Source organism: Gadus morhua, chromosome 5, assembly GCF_902167405.1.
Source record: "Gadus morhua chromosome 5, gadMor3.0, whole genome shotgun sequence".
NCBI lineage: Eukaryota > Metazoa > Chordata > Actinopteri > Gadiformes > Gadidae > Gadus > Gadus morhua.
Genome location: NC_044052.1, coordinates 4,330,348 through 4,351,737, shown reverse-complemented (window position 1 = coordinate 4,351,737; position 21,390 = coordinate 4,330,348). Strand labels below are relative to the sequence as shown.

The following is a 21,390-nucleotide window of genomic DNA, read 5'->3' as shown; positions in this document are numbered from 1 at the left end:
AGAGCGAGAGCGAGGAGGACAACACCACCGACGTCAAGAGCGATGAGGAGAGTAGCGACGGGGAAGGCCATTTGCGCGGTGCGCTTCTCAATGTCAGGTCCATGTCCAAACACATTGATGAGGTACTAGAAATCATTGAAAACAACAAATTACACTTCCTTTGCACCACGGAGACCTGGTTAAACCTTTTAAATTACAAGACGGAGCTCTCGGCCGCTAGTCCCTCTACCTTTAAGTTCGTCCATGAGGCCGGACAGGATAACAACAGGAAGCCCGGCGGCGACGTGGAGGGCACATCATATGGCGGCGTGGCCATCCAATACAAGGATGAAAACAAGGAAAAAGAACAGGAAAAAATATGTTTTGGCCCAATTTTCAAACCAGTGTTTGATATTGTGGCCATGGTCCTGGAAAACGACAAGTGGGAAGTTCCCGTCGTCCTGGTCAACTTGTACATTTCTCCCAAAAAAATAAAGGCAAATTTCGGTGAGTTTGTACACCACTTCGAAGAGCTGCTGCGCATTTTGAAAAAGAGGGGGTATGACCACGTCATCATCACAGGTGATTTCAATATCCACATGGACAACTACGAGGATCCCTCTTGCCGAACGTTTTATGACCTGTTGGATAGATGGGGTCTGAATCAACATATCCATGGGGGAACACGTTATCCAGGGGAACACACACTGGACCTGGTCCTCACCTGGAATGTGGCTATTCGCAATGTGGAAATTATATATGACAAAAAACTCTCGGATCATTGTCTTATTTTATTCGAAGCCAGACCGGAGTCACCAGACAAAGAGAGGTAAAAAAGTAAATTAAACATGAATATAAAAAATAATAGATGAAGGCCCGATTGCAGGCAGATCAATATTGAGCATATATATTCCCCATGCTTTGAATGTATCCAATTCTGACAGTAAGCGGTTTGAATCAACAGCTTTAATCGATTATTGCTTTATTAGTCATCATTTTTAACCAAATGCCAAATATTTCAATGAAATCATAGATGCATAGTTTTTTTTCAGAATATATATTTTCTTATGTTCTGCACTCAATGTTAATTAAATCTGAAGATATAGTTTAGGGCTACGATCAAACACATTTTCTTAGACTTGTACATTTGAATTTATGTAAGGAAGTTGGATGTGACACTGTTTAGGGTTCCAAGGACCATAGTATTGTGGCTTTTTAATAAATAATCCACACTGATATTTATATATAAAATTTGAACTTAGTGTGAATAACATAACCAATAAGTGAACTAACCGTGAATAGCATTATCGGGAAGAACGCGTGTTGGCCCACATGGTGACATGCAAACGAAAGGAAGTGGCTTACTGTGCGTTCACTACAAAACAAATATTTTTGCGACGCAGCGCTTCGCCTGAGTTTACTCGCACGAATAGAAAAACTCTAACTTTACTTGCGGGAGTGATTTGTGCAAGTTGGATCACGCAAATAAACTCGCATGTGGAGGAGGGGCTTCTTGTGAACGCCAAAGTTTCTTTCCGGCAATTTATTCTCAACCATGGCCGCGATAACCACTACGAGACTTTCCTTGTTTAGGAAGTACCAGGGACGTCGGAGAACCCAACGCCGTCGCTTAGGGTTCATAATATCATCCGGAGGCGCACACATCTTTTGGCCGCGTTTTATACGATTTATAGAACACTCTGGCGGGGGAGTCGGAGAGCTCCGGCAGGAGTCAAGGAGCTCCGACTGGAGCTCCGACCGAGCCAACGTCGGGGTTGGTTCCGGATCCAACGTCTGGGTTTCCGTTCACTCTAGACTTCAGGGAGTAAACGCCAGAGCTTAATTTGAGCCGGAACACGCCAGAACTGTTCCGGTACCTCCGACGTTGGATCCGGCACCTTTTTTATGGATCCGGCACTCCCTGTGTCACTATGAAATCCTGTCCATTTAGTTTCTACTGGCCATAACACAATCAGGACATTATCAGTGTGACACAAAGACTCACTGAATTAAACACGTATATGCTCTCAAACTCTTCACTCTTGGCCCTATAAACTCCTCAAATCAAACACGGCACCCCACTCAGGGCCATCTCCATACACCGGCACCCCCTGCCTGTGTCACTATGAAATATGTATCGCCTTAAATTAAAAAAATGTATTACTGTTTGTGTATTGCTCAAGTTCATCCAATGCTGTTCCTTGAAAAATGGTAAAAACATCCTAATTTTTTCACAATTGCTTTTGTGGATGTTAGTTAAATACTAACTGCATTTTGTACCATGTCTGCTTTATTTTCTTCATATTCTTATCATAACATTTACTCTTACCATTCACAGCTTATCAAATACCCTTCATTTTACTGCGTTTTATAAAGAGATCAAATTAATATTGAGCTGAATTGAATTTAGCCTATTGGTCCGGCCCTCCACAACAGTCCCTGTTTCTCATGTGGCCCTTTGGGAAAATTAATTGCCCACCCCTGATTTAGAATAACCATAAATCCAGATTGAAAGTCTGATATCATCATTCATATATATATTTTTATATTCTGTATCCTACAATTCATTTAGTTTATGTCCTAAAATGTTTGCATACATTTTATAAATAATTCAAAATGAATTGCATGCTATGTTGTTAATGTAATGCTAATGCATTGTAATCCATGCTAATGTAATTATCAGAAATGTCATATTTGTGTAACTTTGTACTTTGTTTTGTTTGGTGACAGAGAGGCGTTCAAGCCCAGTGCTTTTCATACCACGCCACTCACACTATAATAGCTCTTTAATAAGCATGGAACACAAAACTTCATACTCAAGCCTCTAATTAATGTTGCTATCCCAGCTGTTTTGGCATGATATAGATTGCAGCCCTCTGTTCAGCAATCTCTGCCAATATGGTACACACACACACACACAACCTTCTAATCGGGCTATGGAGGCTGGACAGTTTGTGCACACAAACAAACACATCGGAATTCAAACAACGGCAGCACCACACAGGTGTAGCATCAGATGCCTCTGAAAGAACGGGGCCAAGAAGATCTATATGTTTTCAAAACTAATTAAACGAGTGATGAAGATTGATTCAAGATGTTTCGTGTTGGCACAGCTCTATAGCTGCATAGAGCTAGAACCTGGGCTGAACAAAAAATATATACCGTACTAATGGCAGACATTCAGGTAGGCACTGCCAATACTATTGGCAGCGAGGCTGGTTTAAAATTGCACTCATCTATAAGTTCCGTAAAGGATGTGTGTGGGGCTGGAATATTGACTCACTTAATGTGTTGTGTGACCTAGTTTAGACTGAGGTGGTAGCCGGCGGCCTAGTGCCCAACAGGACTTACACTAAGTCGGTCGTAACTTGGCGTTCCAAGGTCGACCTAATAGTGACCCCGGCTGTACTGTCTGTGCTAAAACGTTCTTCTCTGTGCGACCGGGTGAGAGTCCTACGGGAGCAGGCATAAAGACTAAATCTGGGCCATTTCTCTAGTCACAATACAGCCACACAATGGCGCGTGTCATCCATCATATTTACAAGCAGGGGATTCAGACGGGAGAGAGTCCTAGAGACAGAAGTTATCCACTGGAAATATAGAACAATGAGGCGCTGTCTGAGACGTTTCAATTTTGTAAAATAAGTTGAAACGTCTGTCTGAGACGTTTCAACTTATTCAAGAGCTGTGACAGGACCACAGTCTGTGTTGGACAACAAAGCGGCACCATCAGCCACGTATGAGCTTCTAATTGCATTTTGTTTTCAGGTATAGCACGATACATGTTTGGATCCCAATGTCCATCCCGTTGCACTTTCTCTTCCCCTGATCCTCCATAATGTTGCTTCCAATTAATAACTATCAGCTACAAATTAGCAAGACAGTGGGAGATTGTGAACAGTGTGTCCTAGCAACGCACGCTGATATGCAATAGCCATAGTGCGTGGACATTCACATGAATGTGCATCCCCAAGACAGGGCGTAGTGAAGACTAGGCACAGGTTTGATTGATGAAACCAACTCAAAGTCCATTCTAAAGACTGGTTAGCAAATACAGACTTCGCAGTCAGGACCAGGCTTAGTAAAGACCAGTTGGGCAACCCGCTTCAGGGTATTTCAGTCTGTCAGTAGGGCACACACACAGGCTCCCTTTAAAATGACTAATTTAACACTAACATCTAAGTGACAGTCAAAAACATATGAAGTCAAGAGGTGTGTATTGGGAAATTACTAATTATTTCCATCATCTCCATGCAAGAGCATACTGTATTGTAAACTGCCTTCAGGACAGAAAGACCAGAACCCATAACAAACGGAATAACATTTAAATACAAACTATCTCTATTAAAAACTGATCTCGATTTGGAGAACAGTGAATCTCAGAGAGATTCAGAGAGACTTGTTTTTCCAGCTGCAAAGCATATTCATCCACGGTCCACAAGGAGGTAGAATATGAATGAGGAGCTCATTCCTCAAAGAAGTCTTGTTTATGTCAAGCACTATGACGTCTTTACTTCGGAGCCCCGCACCTGTTCCACTTACCAATAACTATAAACACACGTATGAGTGCTACAGTAGGCGAGTGGTTGTTTGAATATGCGCTTGACAACCACTTTGGGGACCTGTTTTAACACGTCAATAGACAATATCATGAAAATCGAAAATTTGAATCAAGAAAAATAATTCTGAATAGTTTCTGAAGTAGTTAATCTCTTCCAATGATATCCACTGGGCAGCAAGGTTGACTTTCAAAGGATGTTAACTACTTGAATACAATCTTTTGATTCTACCTTTCCTTCATATTCATCCATCTTGAAATAAATCGCCATCATTTCAGTTTGTCATATTTCTTGTAAATCCAGGGCACAAAATAAAAAGAAGAAGCCTAATTAAATCCAATTTAGGTCTTTGAGACTCTAAAAAGACCCCTAGCATGAATAGAGTCAGTCAGTTTAAAATCCTAAAAACTCAAATTAGCATTTCATTGCCATGAAAATGTGGCCCGTTGCACTCAACATGATAGTAGGATGTTGCTCATGTAATGTATTTATTTACTATGTGGTGTGAGGGGGCGTGGCCTGGCATGGGCTACAGAGAGGGGGCGTGGCCTGGCCTGGGCTATAGGCAGGGGGCGTGGCCTAGCATGGGCTACAGACAGGGGGCGTGGCCTGGCATGGGCTACAGACAGGGGGCGTGGCCTGACATGGGCTACAGATAGGTGGCGTAGTGTGGCGGCGGCCAAAGACAGAGGGATCGCTTGATCGGGGAACCAGCGCTGGGGGAGGTGAGCATAATGACAAAGCAGGACATAAACACTGATCTCTCTCTTACAGTGAGGTTATTATGATGTTTTGTATTTGGAGTTGGGCACTCTGTTTCCCCATCCAAAAGTGCAATCTAATATTTGATCAACTGCTGTTTAGTATAACTGCTGCAAACTACTGCAATTAGTACTAGCAGAGCAAAAACTTGCAAACCCCTCCATTCTGGAAAAAGGGTAGGAGAAAAACTCCAAACTGTAATATTCTGACTCTGATATTAAGTTTTCATTTTTCCACCTGTCCACCAGAGATGCCCTTAGACTTTTCCCCTCACTTCACAGATCCTGCCGCTCCCGTCTGCAATCACCTCATTCACCTAACCGGAGAGATCCTGTCAATCACCCAACCTGCACCTCATCCCCTGATCAGTCTCTGTGGGAGTGTGTGTGGATGACGGTTGGGTGTAGCATCCTCACCTGGCAGAGTCTGATTGTACTCTGGGGCTGGGTGAGCCTGCACACCTGTTGCACATTGAGTAATCAGTGTGCCCAGGTTAAACCAGCCGTCTCCACACGCACTTGGGACATCTCCTGGATGGTAGCGGAGCACCCTTGCCATCAAACCTTGGCAATAAACCAGATTTTGTGTCCTTGGTCTGGAGGAGCCCAAAATAAGTCCCCTAGGTGGAGTTCAGCATGGACGTTTGCTACAGTCTCTCTCCCCATATTAACCAGTTCACCTCCTTTGTTCCCTTGTCGGGTTTGTTATATTTTGTTCGTCTTTTCTATGCCAGTTCATGGAACTGAGATTGAGTTTTCTTTATTAAAGCCTTTTTGTCACATTCCCAGAGTTTCTGCATTTGGATCCTGTCCCTTTTAGTTTCTACTGGCCATAACACAATCAGGACATTATCATTGTGACACACAGACTCACTGAATTAAACACGTATATGCTCTCAAACTCTTCACTCTTGGCCCAATAAACTCCTCAAATCAAACACGGCACCCCATTCAGGGCCATCTCAATGCACCAATTTGACACAACATTTCATTCATTCAATTTTCCTCCCCTTTAGATACAAGAGCATAAATTGAAACCAACGTGTTTCATTTCTTCATCCATCTTCCCTTTTAGTCTATTCCACTCTTTTTGTTGTCGTCAAGGCAACAGGATATCTGTCATCACTTAGACAGCAAGGAGAGTGAGCCATACCATTTCCCGTGGGTGTGTGCGTGCATGCGCGCGTTCCATATTTTTTTTAAATCGTGATTTAATACACTCCCTGTCCCTCCCTTCAGCAAAAGAATAATAAAAGACGAATAAAGAGGACAAAAGTTGTCTGAATAGATGAAGACAATGAGGTGTCTGTGAGGCTTCCTATGGAACACATCGTGTCGAGCAGCGTGCGCTACAAGGCTGGGACTCGTGGTACTCAAGCGACACAGGAATTCAAGAGGTTTACTTTAATGGGCTACCTTCACTTTCAACTTTTTGCCAGCACTTTTCAAATAAGTGCATACGGGCGCTTTTTCTCTTCTCATTTGTTACACACACACACATGGCTACACATCTTCTCAGAAAAAGTTGCCGCACAATCTCGTTCTGCACATTGTACAGACAAAAAGCTAACAAAAAAACTGTAAAAACAATGCTGCCTTTTAATTGGGTGAGGGTTTGCGTCTTCTGGGCATTTGCAGAGGTCACACAATATGGGGGGTTGGGGTTTGTCTACTGACCCAGCCAACTGGACCTAGAGGGCAGATTAGGAACCCAATTACATCCTCAGCTGGGGTGAACTTGGACTGAGAACATTGTCTGTGTGCGTGTGTGTGTGTGTGTGTGTGTGTGTGTGTGGGGGGGGGGGGGGGGGGGGGGAGATTGTGGATCAGTGCAAGTTTACTCAAGGCTTACATTTACCCTCAACTCATGCATTCGGTACGCATCTTCGAGCTCTCCTCATTCTGCTCATGTTCCAGAAGAAAGGAGTCTCACAAATACACCCCCCAACGCCCCACCCACCAATCCATCCCAGCCGACGGGGCGGGGTGGAAGTCGCCGCCTAATCTCCGATCCCTTTGGTGTTTTGTATGGAAGACAGTGATCAATTCCCTTAGCCTCAGCCATGATTATACTGCATGTGCCCTCTGTTGATCAACATGGTACATTTTATTTGTAATATATATCTATAGATCTTAAATATAAGAAAATAAATAGTTATTAGGGTCGGTTCCACGATCAATGGAAGATAGGATCATGTGGTAATCTGTATCGTTAAAGGTATTTTCATTTCAGTGGGACAAGGCAGACTCAACCTTTAGTGCAGAACACTCTCAATTGATGTTATGGTTATGCTTACATTAGTACAGGGCTTTGATAAAAACTCAATTCTGATTGGTTAATTATGGTATTCTGCGGTCTGTTATTTGGACGCAGTTCTGATCATAGTCTCTGTGTTGTTGGACACACAACAGTTGTGGTAAATTATTGATATCTCCAGCCGTGTAATAAGATAATGCGTCAGGGTCCTGCATATAGGGGTTATTTTTTCCAAATAATGAGAGGCTTGTATACACTGTCCCTGACATGTGGTACAACATCAACCAACAGCCAACACCCACTGCACACAGAGTCGGCAGACCTCCTCATATGTCATTCATTCACACACCGACGGCGGGGTCGACCATGCAAGGCGACAGCCAGCTCGTCAGGGGCTGTCAGGGTGAGGTGTCTTGCTGAGGGTCAACTTGATACTCAGCTAGGGGGTTGCGGGGATCTAACTAGCAACCTTCCGGTTATCAGTCACCCGACCTGCACCTCATCTACCTCCTGAGCTACTGTGGCCCCTATATGTTTACTATTATTTATTTTAAATTTGATCCCAACATTGATGTGGAACATCAGCCAGCGCACGTCTGCATGTAAAAGAGATGCTACGGCAAAACAGGATTGGCCTTTACTCATCTTCCTCAGTCTTTCTTGACCGATTTAGACATTACGAAACGATAAACGCACAGCAGGTAGTGAACTCTGTGGTCTGAAGTCCCAGATCGGCCTGGTGAGCTTCATGTCTTCCTGGGCCAATAGCTGGAGTCTACTGCACTGAAGGAGGTGGTGAGCATCTATTTGCCTTATGACAGGGAATAGAAAGATAGAAAAAACGAAATGCAATGCTTCAAAGGGAATGTGAACAAAAACACGAAAATGAAATCCTAAAATAACAGCAGTGTTCTCCTTCAAAGGCAGAATCCTTAAGGGCAAAGGCGGCACCGGGCACAATCTAGGTTGAACATGTACCTACAATAATAAAATGTAATACAGACGATAAATATCAATATTTGGAGAAGAGAGAAAAGTCCCTTTCAAAATGACCTTGTAAAAGGACACAAACAAACACAACCTCACGATATCAGCCAATCAGAGTACAACATGTGGGATACCCAGAGGCGCACGCACGCACGCACGCACGCACGCACGCACGCACACACACACACACGATTGGAAGCAGGATTGTGAAGTAAGCATCAGAATATTTTGGTCTGTATGTACCCATCCCATGCAGTGTTGTCTACGTTTAAAATGTAATTTTTCAAATCAACATCCTCCTACAAGTGTAGCAGGCTCCCTCAATGCCAACTGAGTGAGCCTGCTTACCTGTATCTGTCCGCTACCATAATTAGCATAGGCTAATCTTATAATAGTCCATCGAGTCAGATTGAGTCTGCTATCACAACCACTTTAGCAAGTGTGTGTGTTTGACTCCCAGCCAACAGGTTTTGGGTTTGAACCCCTAGTTGCCATTGACCAGGATGCCTAACCTGCTCATCCCTGACATCACTGTATACAGCAGTATATATCACTGTAAGTCACTAAGCATAAGAGCTAAATGACTAAATGAAGAGTTGACAGGGGGAGTGATGTACCTTGTAGAGCAGATCTTAAACAATGTCCTCAAGACATGGATGTTTGTTCTTTGACAATTAGGATTTGATCGCTCATTCCCCATTCATGATCTAATGAATGTGCATTCACGGCTGTCAGACCAGCGCTGAAGACGGGTGACAGTTTGGGGCTTTGCTTGTGATCCGACAGCTCCTTGTCTTTCATACTTCAATTTGTCCAATTATGCCATTACGCCGAAAAAGGCCTACATCATTTCCAAAAATAAAGTTGCAAGGGGGAACATTAACACGTAAATAGGTTGTCGGGAGACGGAAAGATTCATGGATTTGCACATGCAGAATGGAATGCACGCCCGACCCCCCACTGTAACGCCCCAAGGGCAAATGAACATTGGGGAACAAAGCTGTAAGTCAGTGTTGACAGCTGCTCCACCGTGCAGCTCCAGACTGCCCTGTGCTGCCGTGGTGCAGACAAATTCACTCTAAATGAAGACCACACTGCGCTCCAGACGAGTGGGGTCCAGAAGAAAATGTTGACTACCGACACACACACACACACACACACACACACACACACACACACACACACATACACACACACACACACACACACACACACACATAAACATAAACACACAAGCCCATACACAAAAACACAAACCTACACACGCACACACACATAAACATAAATACACACGCACATACCCACAAACACACGCACCCGCACAAAGACTCACCCGTAGATGCAGGAGATGTCGATGACCACGTCGATCATGTCGCAGCACAGCTCGTAGGTCTGCATGTCTACGGGGGAGCTGTCTGTGGCGATGTAGATCTTGCTGACAACGTCGAACAGGAAGGCCTTCTCGATGCCAGAATTCTGACCACCAAACATAGCCCCAAGTCAAGATTTTTCAGGACCCCGGTGACCATCCGAAGGGGGAGGGGGAATAACTAAAACAAGCCGTCCTAGTCTGAATTGTCCATGTGTATTGTGGGTATTGACCTGTTGATTCCCCCCTTATTTGAATACAATTCTAATTGCCCCAGGTGTACACAACAAACTATAGGTCATTATGTGGTCCTGGGTGGACCTCTTGTACAAACATTTGTCGCAGAGGTGTAACAGTAGGAACGGAAACAGGTGTAGCTCATTAGCTTAATTGTGGGTCTGCAGGCATGCCAGGGGCCATAATTAATGTCATGGGATACGGCCGTGTTTACCCAACGATTACACCCCTGTTATAAATGCCCAGCCAGTTTTGTGTGCTATCTGTCCGTTTGTGACAAGATTGCGTCACAGTGAGTTTAGCAAGTAAAGCAAGTTGTCTGCTTTTCACCCGTGCATTTTTTCATTTTTTTATGTGGCTGTTGACAAGTAAAATCTGCGATTTGGGAAAACCTGTCTCTTCAACATTTGAGAACAAACTGAATTATTACTAGATCAGTTATATTGTTTAATTGCTGTTCCTTAGAGTTTTCCCAGTTCTACCAGTTGCCAAATGCTTTCACAAAATTCCCTCAGATATAATCATGCCAAAATATGTTAATTTTGTAGCAATAAATATTGCATCGCAGCAACAATTATTTTGTGTAGATTACATAGCTAAAACCCAGCACTGTTATGTTTGAACTATACTGTTGTGAATATTTAATTTAATTTGTTTTACGGCTATGCAAATCTTCATGGAAAACAACTTGAAACACAACGTGACATAAATAATTACAGTTGTAGTATGTTAAGGTACATATCCTTTATCATCTAAATAAGGGATTGAGCAACTATTTAATAATTGTAGAAATGACTAAATGATCAGAACAAGAACACCGCATAACATTTTAGAAAACTTTGTTCATTGTTCAATCCAGGCCCATCATCCAATAATCTTGAAAGCTAAGCACGTGCCCCTTCCCTTTCTTACTTGATGATGGCTTTTGAAATGGTTTGCACAAATGATTTCTTACTTAATCCGCTATTGAATTATCACTGAACAAAGGTCAGTCCCTTTTCACAGAGGCATCATCATAAGACAAACACAGGTGTCGCTCATAACACAAATTATTCGGTCTGCTTTTTTTATGGACCAGGGCACTGGAGAGACATAGGCCCAATCCCATTTCTACCCCTTACCCCTTCCCCTTATCCCTCCCCCTTGTTTTGGAGGGGTAAGGGTAAGGGGTAAGGGGTAGAAATGGGATTGGGCCTAGCCTCACTAGGTTAGTCTCCTAACCTAGTGCCCTGGTCCAATAAAGGAGCAGACCCATAGCTCATGTTACGTGGGAGTGTGAGGAGCGTGACTGCGGACGTGCAACAGTGCCTGGTGAGTCTGACCCTGCAACTCTTGCACATCACTGCCACCACCTGGCCACCCTGCAGTACACCCCGTCACGGCCACCCCATCTACCGCTCACTATTATCCTTTTTGAATAAAACTGCTTAGATAAAACCGTCAATCTCCCCAGATATATATAGATAAGATATCATACTTACAGATATGAAGATGTTGAGTAGGTTCTCCAGTGTGGGCAGCTGTGGGATAAGCTTCTGCACCACTTTGCTGAAAGCTTCAAATATGGAGTGGTCATAGATGCTGGTCAGATAAAAGCTGTGTGGTGGCAAAACAGATGAGATGTGAGTGAGGATAAGTCGGATGACTGAAAATGACAGACATGATGCTTTTTGCTGCGTGTGTGTGTGTGTGTGTGTGTGTGTGTGTGTGTGTGTGTGTGTGTGTGTGTGTGTGTGTGTGTGTGTGTGTGTGTGTGTGTGTGTGTGTGTGTGTGTGTGTGTGTGTGTGTGCAGGACTTAAGTACTGCATTTTATCTAAATGAATGCTGTGTATTATGTAAATCATTCATAGGGATGGTTTTACAAATAGCGTGCCGTGTTTGCATCCATGTACACACAGTTAATCCGTGACATGTTGATGTGTGCGTGTGATGTTAGAGATAGGAGGGGGTTTTCTATTAATGACACTGGATCAAAATGTCTCTTGTAAATGCATTTGAATCTGCCTCCCTGCATGATGCCGACTCAGATCCCCATGTTGGTGTCTAAACCCCCAGCTCCTCTCCTTGTAGTGCTGCGTTCTGCTCCCCCCCCCGTCATTACTCTCTAAACACATCAGTAGTCACCACCAGGTCTGCAAGACACCTCTACCAGGTGGAGGTGAATGGGAAGAAATATACCGTTAAATGGATTGCATACCTAGAGTGAAAAAATGAGATAAAGCAGGATAAAGATAAAAAATAAAACAGTGGGCGAGGCCTTAGTTTATTTTCCTCACGCTCTCTCTCGCTAGTGGTGAAGAGATAGCAAGAGGTCAAAGAGTTCAAATGTTTCTGGAAAACATGATGTAGTTATCTTGTTTTTATATAATCAATAAAACAATGTAAAAGGAACAGGAATCAACGGAATCTGCAGGCAAGATTTGCGTAGGATGATACATCCAAGAGGATTACAGATGATATGATGGTTTATGATTATCATCAATACTGAAATTCTATCGTTAAAGTCACAATCTGTAACATTAAACGCCTCCCAGTGAGTAGGCGGAAGACTTTCCAAATAAAAAAAACCTCAATAACCATGACTGTCCACTCCGACTGTCTTGCCTACTTCCTGTGCAGCCGTGAGACGTGAACTAGCGTAGCTCGGCTGGCTGGGCAGTGTGGTGGGAGGGGCTTTGGGTGTGCATTTCTTTATTTATAGAATACATCGGTTAGGATGTGATTTCATTTATAACATCATTGAAGTTACTATTCTTCAACTTTTACTACATATACGTCCAGGTTATTTTAAGCTTGAAGCTAGTTGAAATGTAACACAATGCGAAATGTAATAAATGCAGAAAGAGATTTCATCCACCGGAGTAACGACAAACTGTTTGTAGTCGCTTCTCCAGTTTGGACTGTTTGCTAAGATTGTGACCAGTTAGTAAGTCGTTTTGGTTCAAATTGTTTGTCGCTAACCACTAAATATAAGGATGCAATCCATATCGCATACCACTTCTTTTAACTTGTAGTAGGTACTGTAGCTGCCCTAACAAAGCCCGTACTGTTGCACGCAGTATGCATACAATCAGGACATACTACAGGTAACTTCACTGACTAGCACACCTGTGCCACCCATCGACTTCCACGGGCTCAGGCCATGTGCCGTATCTTCTGCTGCCGAGCAGCGGATTGTGGGGCAGAACAGCCTAAAGCACGCCGTCTTGTGTACTGCATAATGCGACGGGATGTAGTACAACACCATGGTGTAGTACAGCGATCGAAAGTAGTACAACATCAGGGGTATTTTGGCATACTGCCTTTTCCATACCATGTATTAGGACATACTAAATCAATTCTGGCATTCTAAATAGTTTGGTAGCATGGGTGTTGGAACACAGGCTCTAAAACACCCAAAGTAATTTAAATAAGAAACGGGTAGCACCCCCATATTGTGCAATATGCAGAAACACGAGAATTTTTCGAAGAAAAATGCATTTTTTCCTTATTAAGCACGGTTTTTCCCTGAAGTTTGGTTTTTCCCCATTAAGCACAGTTTTTCTGGGCCGCCCGGGTTCAAAGGAAACGCTGCAGTTCCGTTGAACCAGAAGCAGAAGCGGAGGGGCCGCTCACCTTAGATGAATCCTCTCAAGCCGCGCGTCGGCCAGGTCATCGCTGGCCCGCCTGCGGATGTCCCCCTGCTTCTCGATCTTGTGGTCGTCGGACAGGCCGTCCACCTTGTGTATGAACACCTCGAAGTGGATGTCCGGGTTGACCTTGTATGCCCTGGTCACAGTCAGGTGCAGTCTGCTCAGCGCCTCCACATAGTCGTCCTACAGAGAACATCGGGGGGAGGGGGGGGGGGGGGGGGTTGTAAGTCGCTTTGGCTAAAAGCGTCAGCAAAATCCCCTAAATGTAAATGTAAATGCAACGGCATAACTTTAAATGATTAACCCTAATACTAATTGCTAGCTGAAGTCATAGTCATAATGATCATTGTCATTATGTTACAAATAAACATTACAATAATTAGCATGCTGTTGATGCCATATCAAGGTTAATGGCAACATAAAAGGCAAACAATGAATGATAAATATCAAATTATTCTTGCCCATTTTCTACTGATCATTATCATAAGTAGTAGTAGTAGTAGTAGTAGGAGCTTAATTATTATCATTAAAGGGAACCTTTTATGCTTTTCGACTTCTATGACCTATAAACGTTGTTATAATGATTGATAGTCATGTTTAACCATACACAAAAAACGATGTAGATTTTCTGGAAACTCTTCCTCTCATCTGGGCGCTTTCAGCCTTCTCTGTCAACGCTCCGTTTCGTCCTTCTCCGCCCCCTCGCCCCCCTCCTGCCAACCCAATTCCGTTGTGATTGGTTACCTTCCTTGGAGCGCGCGCGCGGGCAGATTTGACCAGGCATATGGGGGCGTGGCCGGAGTACGTCTACGTAGATGTTTCCCGGAAATGTGAACAAGTGAATCGCAATCGTTGTCCCGAGTGTTTAGCGCTCTGCACAGCCACCCCAGACTGTCAGCAGGGAATACGTCGAAATGCATGTATGTCATTATTTGACACTTTAGTATGGTTAAACATGACTATCAATCATTATAACAACGTTTATAGGTCATAAAAGTCGAAAAAGCATAATAGGTCCCCTTTAATGTTTATGAATCCTATTCTATTATTGTCTTCGATGTGGTTGTGGTAACCGTAAATTTGCAACAAAATGTACATTTGTTTATGATAACATAAAATGTTTGCTTTGAAAATATAAGTGATATATTTTCATGCAAATGAAACCCTTAAAATGAGTATCAGGTGAGAAAGAGAAACACACACAAACAATACCACCCAAAGCAATGTGCACCACTAACTTAGTGTTAATGTGAACATTTGGAGGTGATGCACTGCAGCTTATTCCCCAGCACACATACACAGCACAACGGAACCCGACGCACATCTGCGCACAACAACTTGACACACTCTCCTCTGGCCCTTGACTTACGGCCCCTTTGGGCCCCCTGCAGCGAACTGAGGGAATTTCTGAGTGACTTCGCAGCAAGGTTTCTTATCAAAGGACTGTGTGTGTGTGTGTGTGTGTGTGTGTGTGTGTATGGTGGAGAACTCTGAAGGGAGCTGCAGTGTCTAACATTCAAACCTATTTCATGGGAGAGCGCAGACAGCAAATAACAAGACACACACACACACATATTAGCTAATACAGACACGCAGTCACTCAGTCACTCAAACACACACACACACACACACACACACACACACACACACACACACACACACACACACACACACACACACACACACACACACACACACACACACACACACACACTCAAACACATGTCTCAAACAGTTCTGATCATGTTGGTATTTTTTATAGCTTCGAGCTATAAAATAAAAACACAACATTTTCTGTGTGGATTCAGTTACAGCCAGTGATGAAATATACATTTGGGAAAATCAAAACGATGGCCTAAACTAATTGTATTATTTTAAATATTAAATAATATTTATATTAAAGTGGACCTCTCAATCTTACTTCGGCGCCACCTATGGGCAATAGGTGGTAATTGTTGACAAAGAGCCCACCGACACGTTGGTAACATACATTACACTGAAAATAGAATTGTTTTCTTCAGTGAGCCATAGGCTCAATCACCACTGCTTTATCAGTGATAGATTACTACTTACTTGACAGACATATCTACATGAAAATCTCAGAGATTACCATATAAATGTAAGATGATATTATAATTGTGATATATGTGGGGTCGGCTTGGCTAAGGAGTTGCTAGTTTGATCCCCGGCTCCTCCTAGCTGAGTGTCGAAGTGTCCCTGAGCAAGACATCTAACCCTTGCTGCTCCTGACAAGCTGGCTGTCGTCTTGCATGGTTGACATTCCGTCGATGTGTGAATGTGTACATGAACCGTTGTAAGTCGCTTCAGATAAAAGCGTCTGCTAGATTCCCTAAATAAAAAAGGAATATTAAATTAAGTAGCTAGTTATCTCACCCTAGCTAAGCCTAATAATCATACATTTATGGGAATATATTATATTGTTAACTAAATTTCCCCAAGTTATTTGATCAGAATATGCATGCATCTTTTACTTGCTGTGAATGCTCAATCTCAGCCCCATTTATCTTTAAGTAATTATGTGGTACATTTTCACATTGTAAGGGTCTAGCGGTTTCTTAAGATACATTAAGCCTTGCTAAGCATTTGTTAAGCAGCAAAACCTGTGCTTAATGAAGAAAAAATGTATTTGTCTTTAAATAATTCTCTTGTGCTTCCGCAGATTGCTCGGACACATGGTAATCTTCAGCTTTGCAAAATGTTGGGGTACAACCTGTTTCTTTATGGACATTACTTTTTTTTATTAGTCGTTTTAGAGCTGCGATGTAGCGAGATGTTTTCTCCGACCAGTGAAGCGGGAGCAGTTACCAAAGAGATAGACAGCAAATTGTCGAAACCACGAGTGATGGTTTGTGCAGGCCGTCATGTACAAATGTGTCACATCCCCATGCTGTGCCTGCCTTTGTTCCGATGCAACGATTCCTATACCTTATATTTATATATTAATATGATTCGCAGCCCTATATAACACATCCAAAAGCGATACAAACAGGTGCCACGGGGATGCTACGTCTCCACTGATTCTCCAAGATTGTGAAATAATGGATGTGGTACAAATCTAAAATGAATGTACGTATGTGTGCGCATATCGAGCGGGGATCTCTGGTAAACCGACCACCAACTATCATCAGGCTTAGGCGGCTGTGAGGGTGTTGTGCCTTCCCTGTAACAAATGAGTTTTTCAAACGTAGACGCACTTGGAATTCAACTTTTTTGATGCATCTCTTGTAAAGAGCCTATCTCTTGCTTTCCTCTACTTTGTCACCTGCGAGTCGATGACGAAGATGAGCGCGCCGGTGCCCCTGAAGATCATCTCGTAGTCGAAGGTGGGGTCGAAGAAGTCAATCTGCCCGGGGAAGTCCCAGATCTGGAAGCTGACGAAGGAGCTGCTGGAGACGTCCTCGCGGCAGATCTTGTTGGTGCTCTCCAGGAACAGTGTCTCGTTGGGAGACATCTTATGGAACACCACCTTCTGGATGGACGACTTGCCACTCCGCCGCAGCCCCATCAGCAGCACACGGGGCTTAACCTCCCCGCTCAGCCCCTCGTTGAAGCCCAGCACTAGAGAGAAGAGAGAGAGAGAGAGAGAGAGAGAGAGAGAGAGAGAGAGAGAGAGAGAGAGAGAGAGAGAGAGAGAGAGAGAGAGAGAGCGAGATCGCCGTTTGTTTCTGCCGTTATTATAAAGAGCTCTGAGTTCTTTGTCTCTGAATTGTGACCGCATTGTTTGATTGTTTGGATGAGCCTAGTCTATGTGTTTAGCTCTATGGTTTGCTTTCCATTTGTTTAGACCAGGGGTTCTCAAAGTTTTGACAGCTGAGGGCCATATCAGGAACCCAAAATTTGACTAAGGGCCGCCAAAGGAAAAAAATCTGGCGGGAAACGCCATCAGCATCCCAGTGTTAAAAAAAAACATTGCACCGTGGACCACTAGGAGTTAGGTCAAGTGAGGTCTAAATCACAAAGCTGAGTTTCATCCTTTCAAATTATTGTACAGTCGGATTAAAACTAACAAATGTAACAGGATTTAATTGAAAACTAGAGAGTCGCCTTTTCTCTTTATATTTATTTATTTTTGTTTAAATTAATATTGATATAATAATTTACATTTACATTTAGCAGACGCTTTTATCCAAAGCGACTTACAATAAGTACATTTGTCATAAGAAGTGCAACAATATATCGCTGTATGGTAAGGATGTTCATAGAACCAAATGCAAGTACAAATAATAAATAATCTTTATTTTTTTTACTTTTTTTACTGACATCTATGTGTCATTGCGGGCCACCAGGAATGTTTCTGCGTCCGCCATTGGCCGGCGGGCCGCACTTTGAGAACCAATGGTTTAGACAAATCATGTTGTAAGGGGCAGGGTCCGATTGCGCTTAACAGGTAAACAGAAACTCAGCCAGCAGTAGTAAACTTTTATAAAAGTGTCTGTAAAGGGTTCAAATCAACACCTTGTAGGTTTGCAACTGTAGAAATGTATTAAAATCCCCTCAGAAAGCTTCATCCACCTGCGCCAATGAGTTTTTGGTAGAAACAAAACTGGGAACCAGGCCTAACTCCACTCCTGGCAGATTTTGGTTTCCAGCCCAGACTTTGTGCCGTCTCCCCTCAGAATTTCTTCTATTACATGAATGGACTGCTGGATTCGAGATTACCAGCCCATTAATATGAGCCAAAATTTCCTTTGAATTCAAATATTTCAAAGAAGTCATTGTTTAAACATTACAGTATAAATTGATGACCCATGAATCAAAGTATATAAATAGTAACAGAACTATTGTGCACACATCATAGATAATGTTAAAATATATAGATAACAAACTAAGCTTTATTTTGTAGTAGTGGTTATCTTTAAAACAAAACATACTCCAATGTTGTCATTATGCCTTCATGATCAGGACCGATCTCTGTCATAAGTAAACCTTAGAGACACAAATGGAGAGATCCATACCAAAGGTTATAGTACAGGTATATATATATATTAATGTTTTTTAGGAATGTAATATTGCAGTTATAGAGACATGAAAGAATCTGTCAACATCATTCGGTGTGTTCTGCTGGGTTTCACTTGGTGTGCAGGGAGCAGACAGACACACAGGCATATCAATCTATTTTCGTTGGCCTATATCGTGAGCCAACATCTAACATCGCGGCACAATATCCGCCCAATGCAGAGTACGAGGTCAACAACGCACTCCAGGACCATAAGGGTACATTCAGACGTCCAGTCGTCCTACGTCAAGGTGCATACCGTTGTTCACACACCACGACACTAGGATAGAACTACACAAAAACTGACGATACAAAGGCAGGCATCGATACATAGGAATAGTCATTTAGCGCATTTGGCTACAGTAGGCTACAGCGCGCTGTGATCGCGTTAGACACTCTCTTGCCGATAGTGTCGCCGATAGTGTACTCTCTCGTCGACAGAGACTATCTAGCCGAAAGTGTGCCCTCTCGTCGACAGAGAGACTATGTAGCCGACAGAGTGCCCTGTCATCGCCAGCCAATGGACTCCTGTTGCCCTTCTTGTCTTACAGAACGTCCACCCACCTCCGTCCTCCGAGCCCCACTCGGGGTTTCCCTCCGTCAACGCGCTGAAGTCGTCGTCATCGTCATCGTCGTAGCATCCCATGGCCATGTCCTCGTTGTCGTCCTCCTTCTCCTCCGCTTCCCCGCAACAGTTCGAAACTCCTTCGCTTGTCATGGCAAATGTTTTTGAAGTGGCATGCACCGCCTGGCCAACTTTCCAACATTGCCATCTGATACGCGCGAGCCATGACTCGTCGTGACCTTTGACCTTTCTTCTCTGCCGCCTCCGCGAGGGAGGCAGTCCTCGAGCGGGACGACTTCAGCAGAACACTGGGACGATTCACACACATGTCGCCTTCTGCAGGGAACCCCGTTCACGGTAAATGTCACGTACGTGTCGAATTGAAGTTTAATATTGTAAAAAAAAAAGATGAAAAAAAAGTTACGCAGTGAATGGTCGGATAATATGATGATTCCAATCGGTGTTTTGTTTTGATGCGCCAAATTTTAGCCGACGTATTTACGGGCGCAGTGTTTCAGAACCATGGACAGGGCATGGGCGTGTCACCTATAGGTGCTGTTTGGGTGCAACACCGTGCACGCATATACCGATAAAAACATATTGTGGCGACTCCTCCGGGGTCGCGCAGGGGATCCTGGGAGTTGGTGTTGATGTTGACAAAAGGGGCTTTTGTCATCCTTGTTTTGTTATTAGGTTAAGTGGGGTTAATGGGTTCGGGGTGTTATTTGGTTGTGTGTATTTGTGTGTTGTTCAATGTTAACATGTGTGTTTATCGTTGCCGCCACCGTCACTGACTATGACATGTTTGTTCGTTGGGTGTGCTGTTTCCTTGTGCGTTGTTGGTGTTGAATAAAAGTAGCTTGCAGTCGTGCGGTGTATGGGACGCAGAGCTACAGTTGACTAAGCTTGACTCCGTGTGTACTTCTTGGCCGCTGCTACAATATAGCGATCCAAAATACCAACATAATAAATGTTGATGAAAATAAAAATATAAACCTAGAATACTACTTAATAGATTATTCATAGTTCTAAGTATTTCAAATATTGATAACCAAGCCATTTCTTGATTATAACTTGACAGTGGTTGATTCAGTTTCCTTCGGATTAGAGGCTAGGTGTCAGGCTCAGCTAGGTGTCTATGACACCAACATGTTGAAAAGTCAAAGGGAAGTGACTTTCAATCAAAGACAATGAGGGGTCAAATTATTAGTATCCTATTTTTAATTAAATCAAAACCATGTGCATTAATGTGACATTAATGTGTTGTACGCTGCAAAATAAAAAACAGAATTGGCCTAGGGGAGAGTGGGGTAATTTGTAGTGATGGCAGTGTCCCTTCGATACGTGCTTCAAACCAACTCCCAAGAAGCACTGCTTCGAAGCTTGCTTCAGAGCAAAAAAAAACACGTGACATGTGACGTCCGAAGCAGCAACTGGTCCGTTGCCTGAATGAATCACTTGACTGGTCCGCGGCTCGGTGGAGAAGCTTTGAGCAAAAAAAAAGAAACCGACTCAATCCATAAGGCAGCCTACCTCAATACAAATCTTTGAGTGTCTAACCCCATCCCACATAATCACCCCCTAGAGTTACTCAAGCACACCCAACCAACCTTGTCCGAAGCCAGCTGGTCACCGCCTAATTATTTAATGAAAAAAGAAAACACAAACGATGCTACAATCGTTTACGGGAGTTGTGCATAGTAAGGTATTTATGTAATAGATCAACGTAAGGTATCGATTACAGTAGACTAGGGGATAACACACTGACTGTGGAGTGGAGGACCCTGGTTCGAATCCCATTCCCGGGGGGATAGTTTTTGCTGTTTCAATTATATCCTAGCCTACATCAGTTAGCCTATCTGGACAGAAGGCTAGGCATATCCCTTTAAGAACAATTTAGACATCTGTATTTAGATCAATCTTTATTCGTGAAAATATCATGCTATTAAGTATTTGGGTTTGTGTGTTTGTGCGTCAAATCGTTTTCAAAGCAGGGATACGTTGAATCCACTGCAGCCTCGAACTT

At 43.2% G+C, this 21,390-nt stretch overlaps 1 protein-coding gene across 1 annotated transcript in view; it reads right to left on the bottom strand.

The window, feature by feature from the left end:
• rragd (ras-related GTP binding D) overlaps window positions 1-19,816 on the bottom strand; it is a 44,454-nt gene extending 24,638 nt beyond the window's left edge. Inside the window, exons 1-5 of the mRNA XM_030356789.1 lie at window positions 19,364-19,816; window positions 17,066-17,361; window positions 13,766-13,965; window positions 11,631-11,745; window positions 9,877-10,019 (exon numbers count right to left, since the gene is read on the bottom strand). Of these exons, the coding sequence (XP_030212649.1) occupies window positions 9,877-10,019; window positions 11,631-11,745; window positions 13,766-13,965; window positions 17,066-17,361; window positions 19,364-19,517 (908 nt within the window). The 5' untranslated portion in view covers window positions 19,518-19,816. The remainder of the gene's footprint in view (window positions 1-9,876; window positions 10,020-11,630; window positions 11,746-13,765; window positions 13,966-17,065; window positions 17,362-19,363) is intronic.
• Between the last annotated feature and the right edge of the window lie 1,574 nt (window positions 19,817-21,390).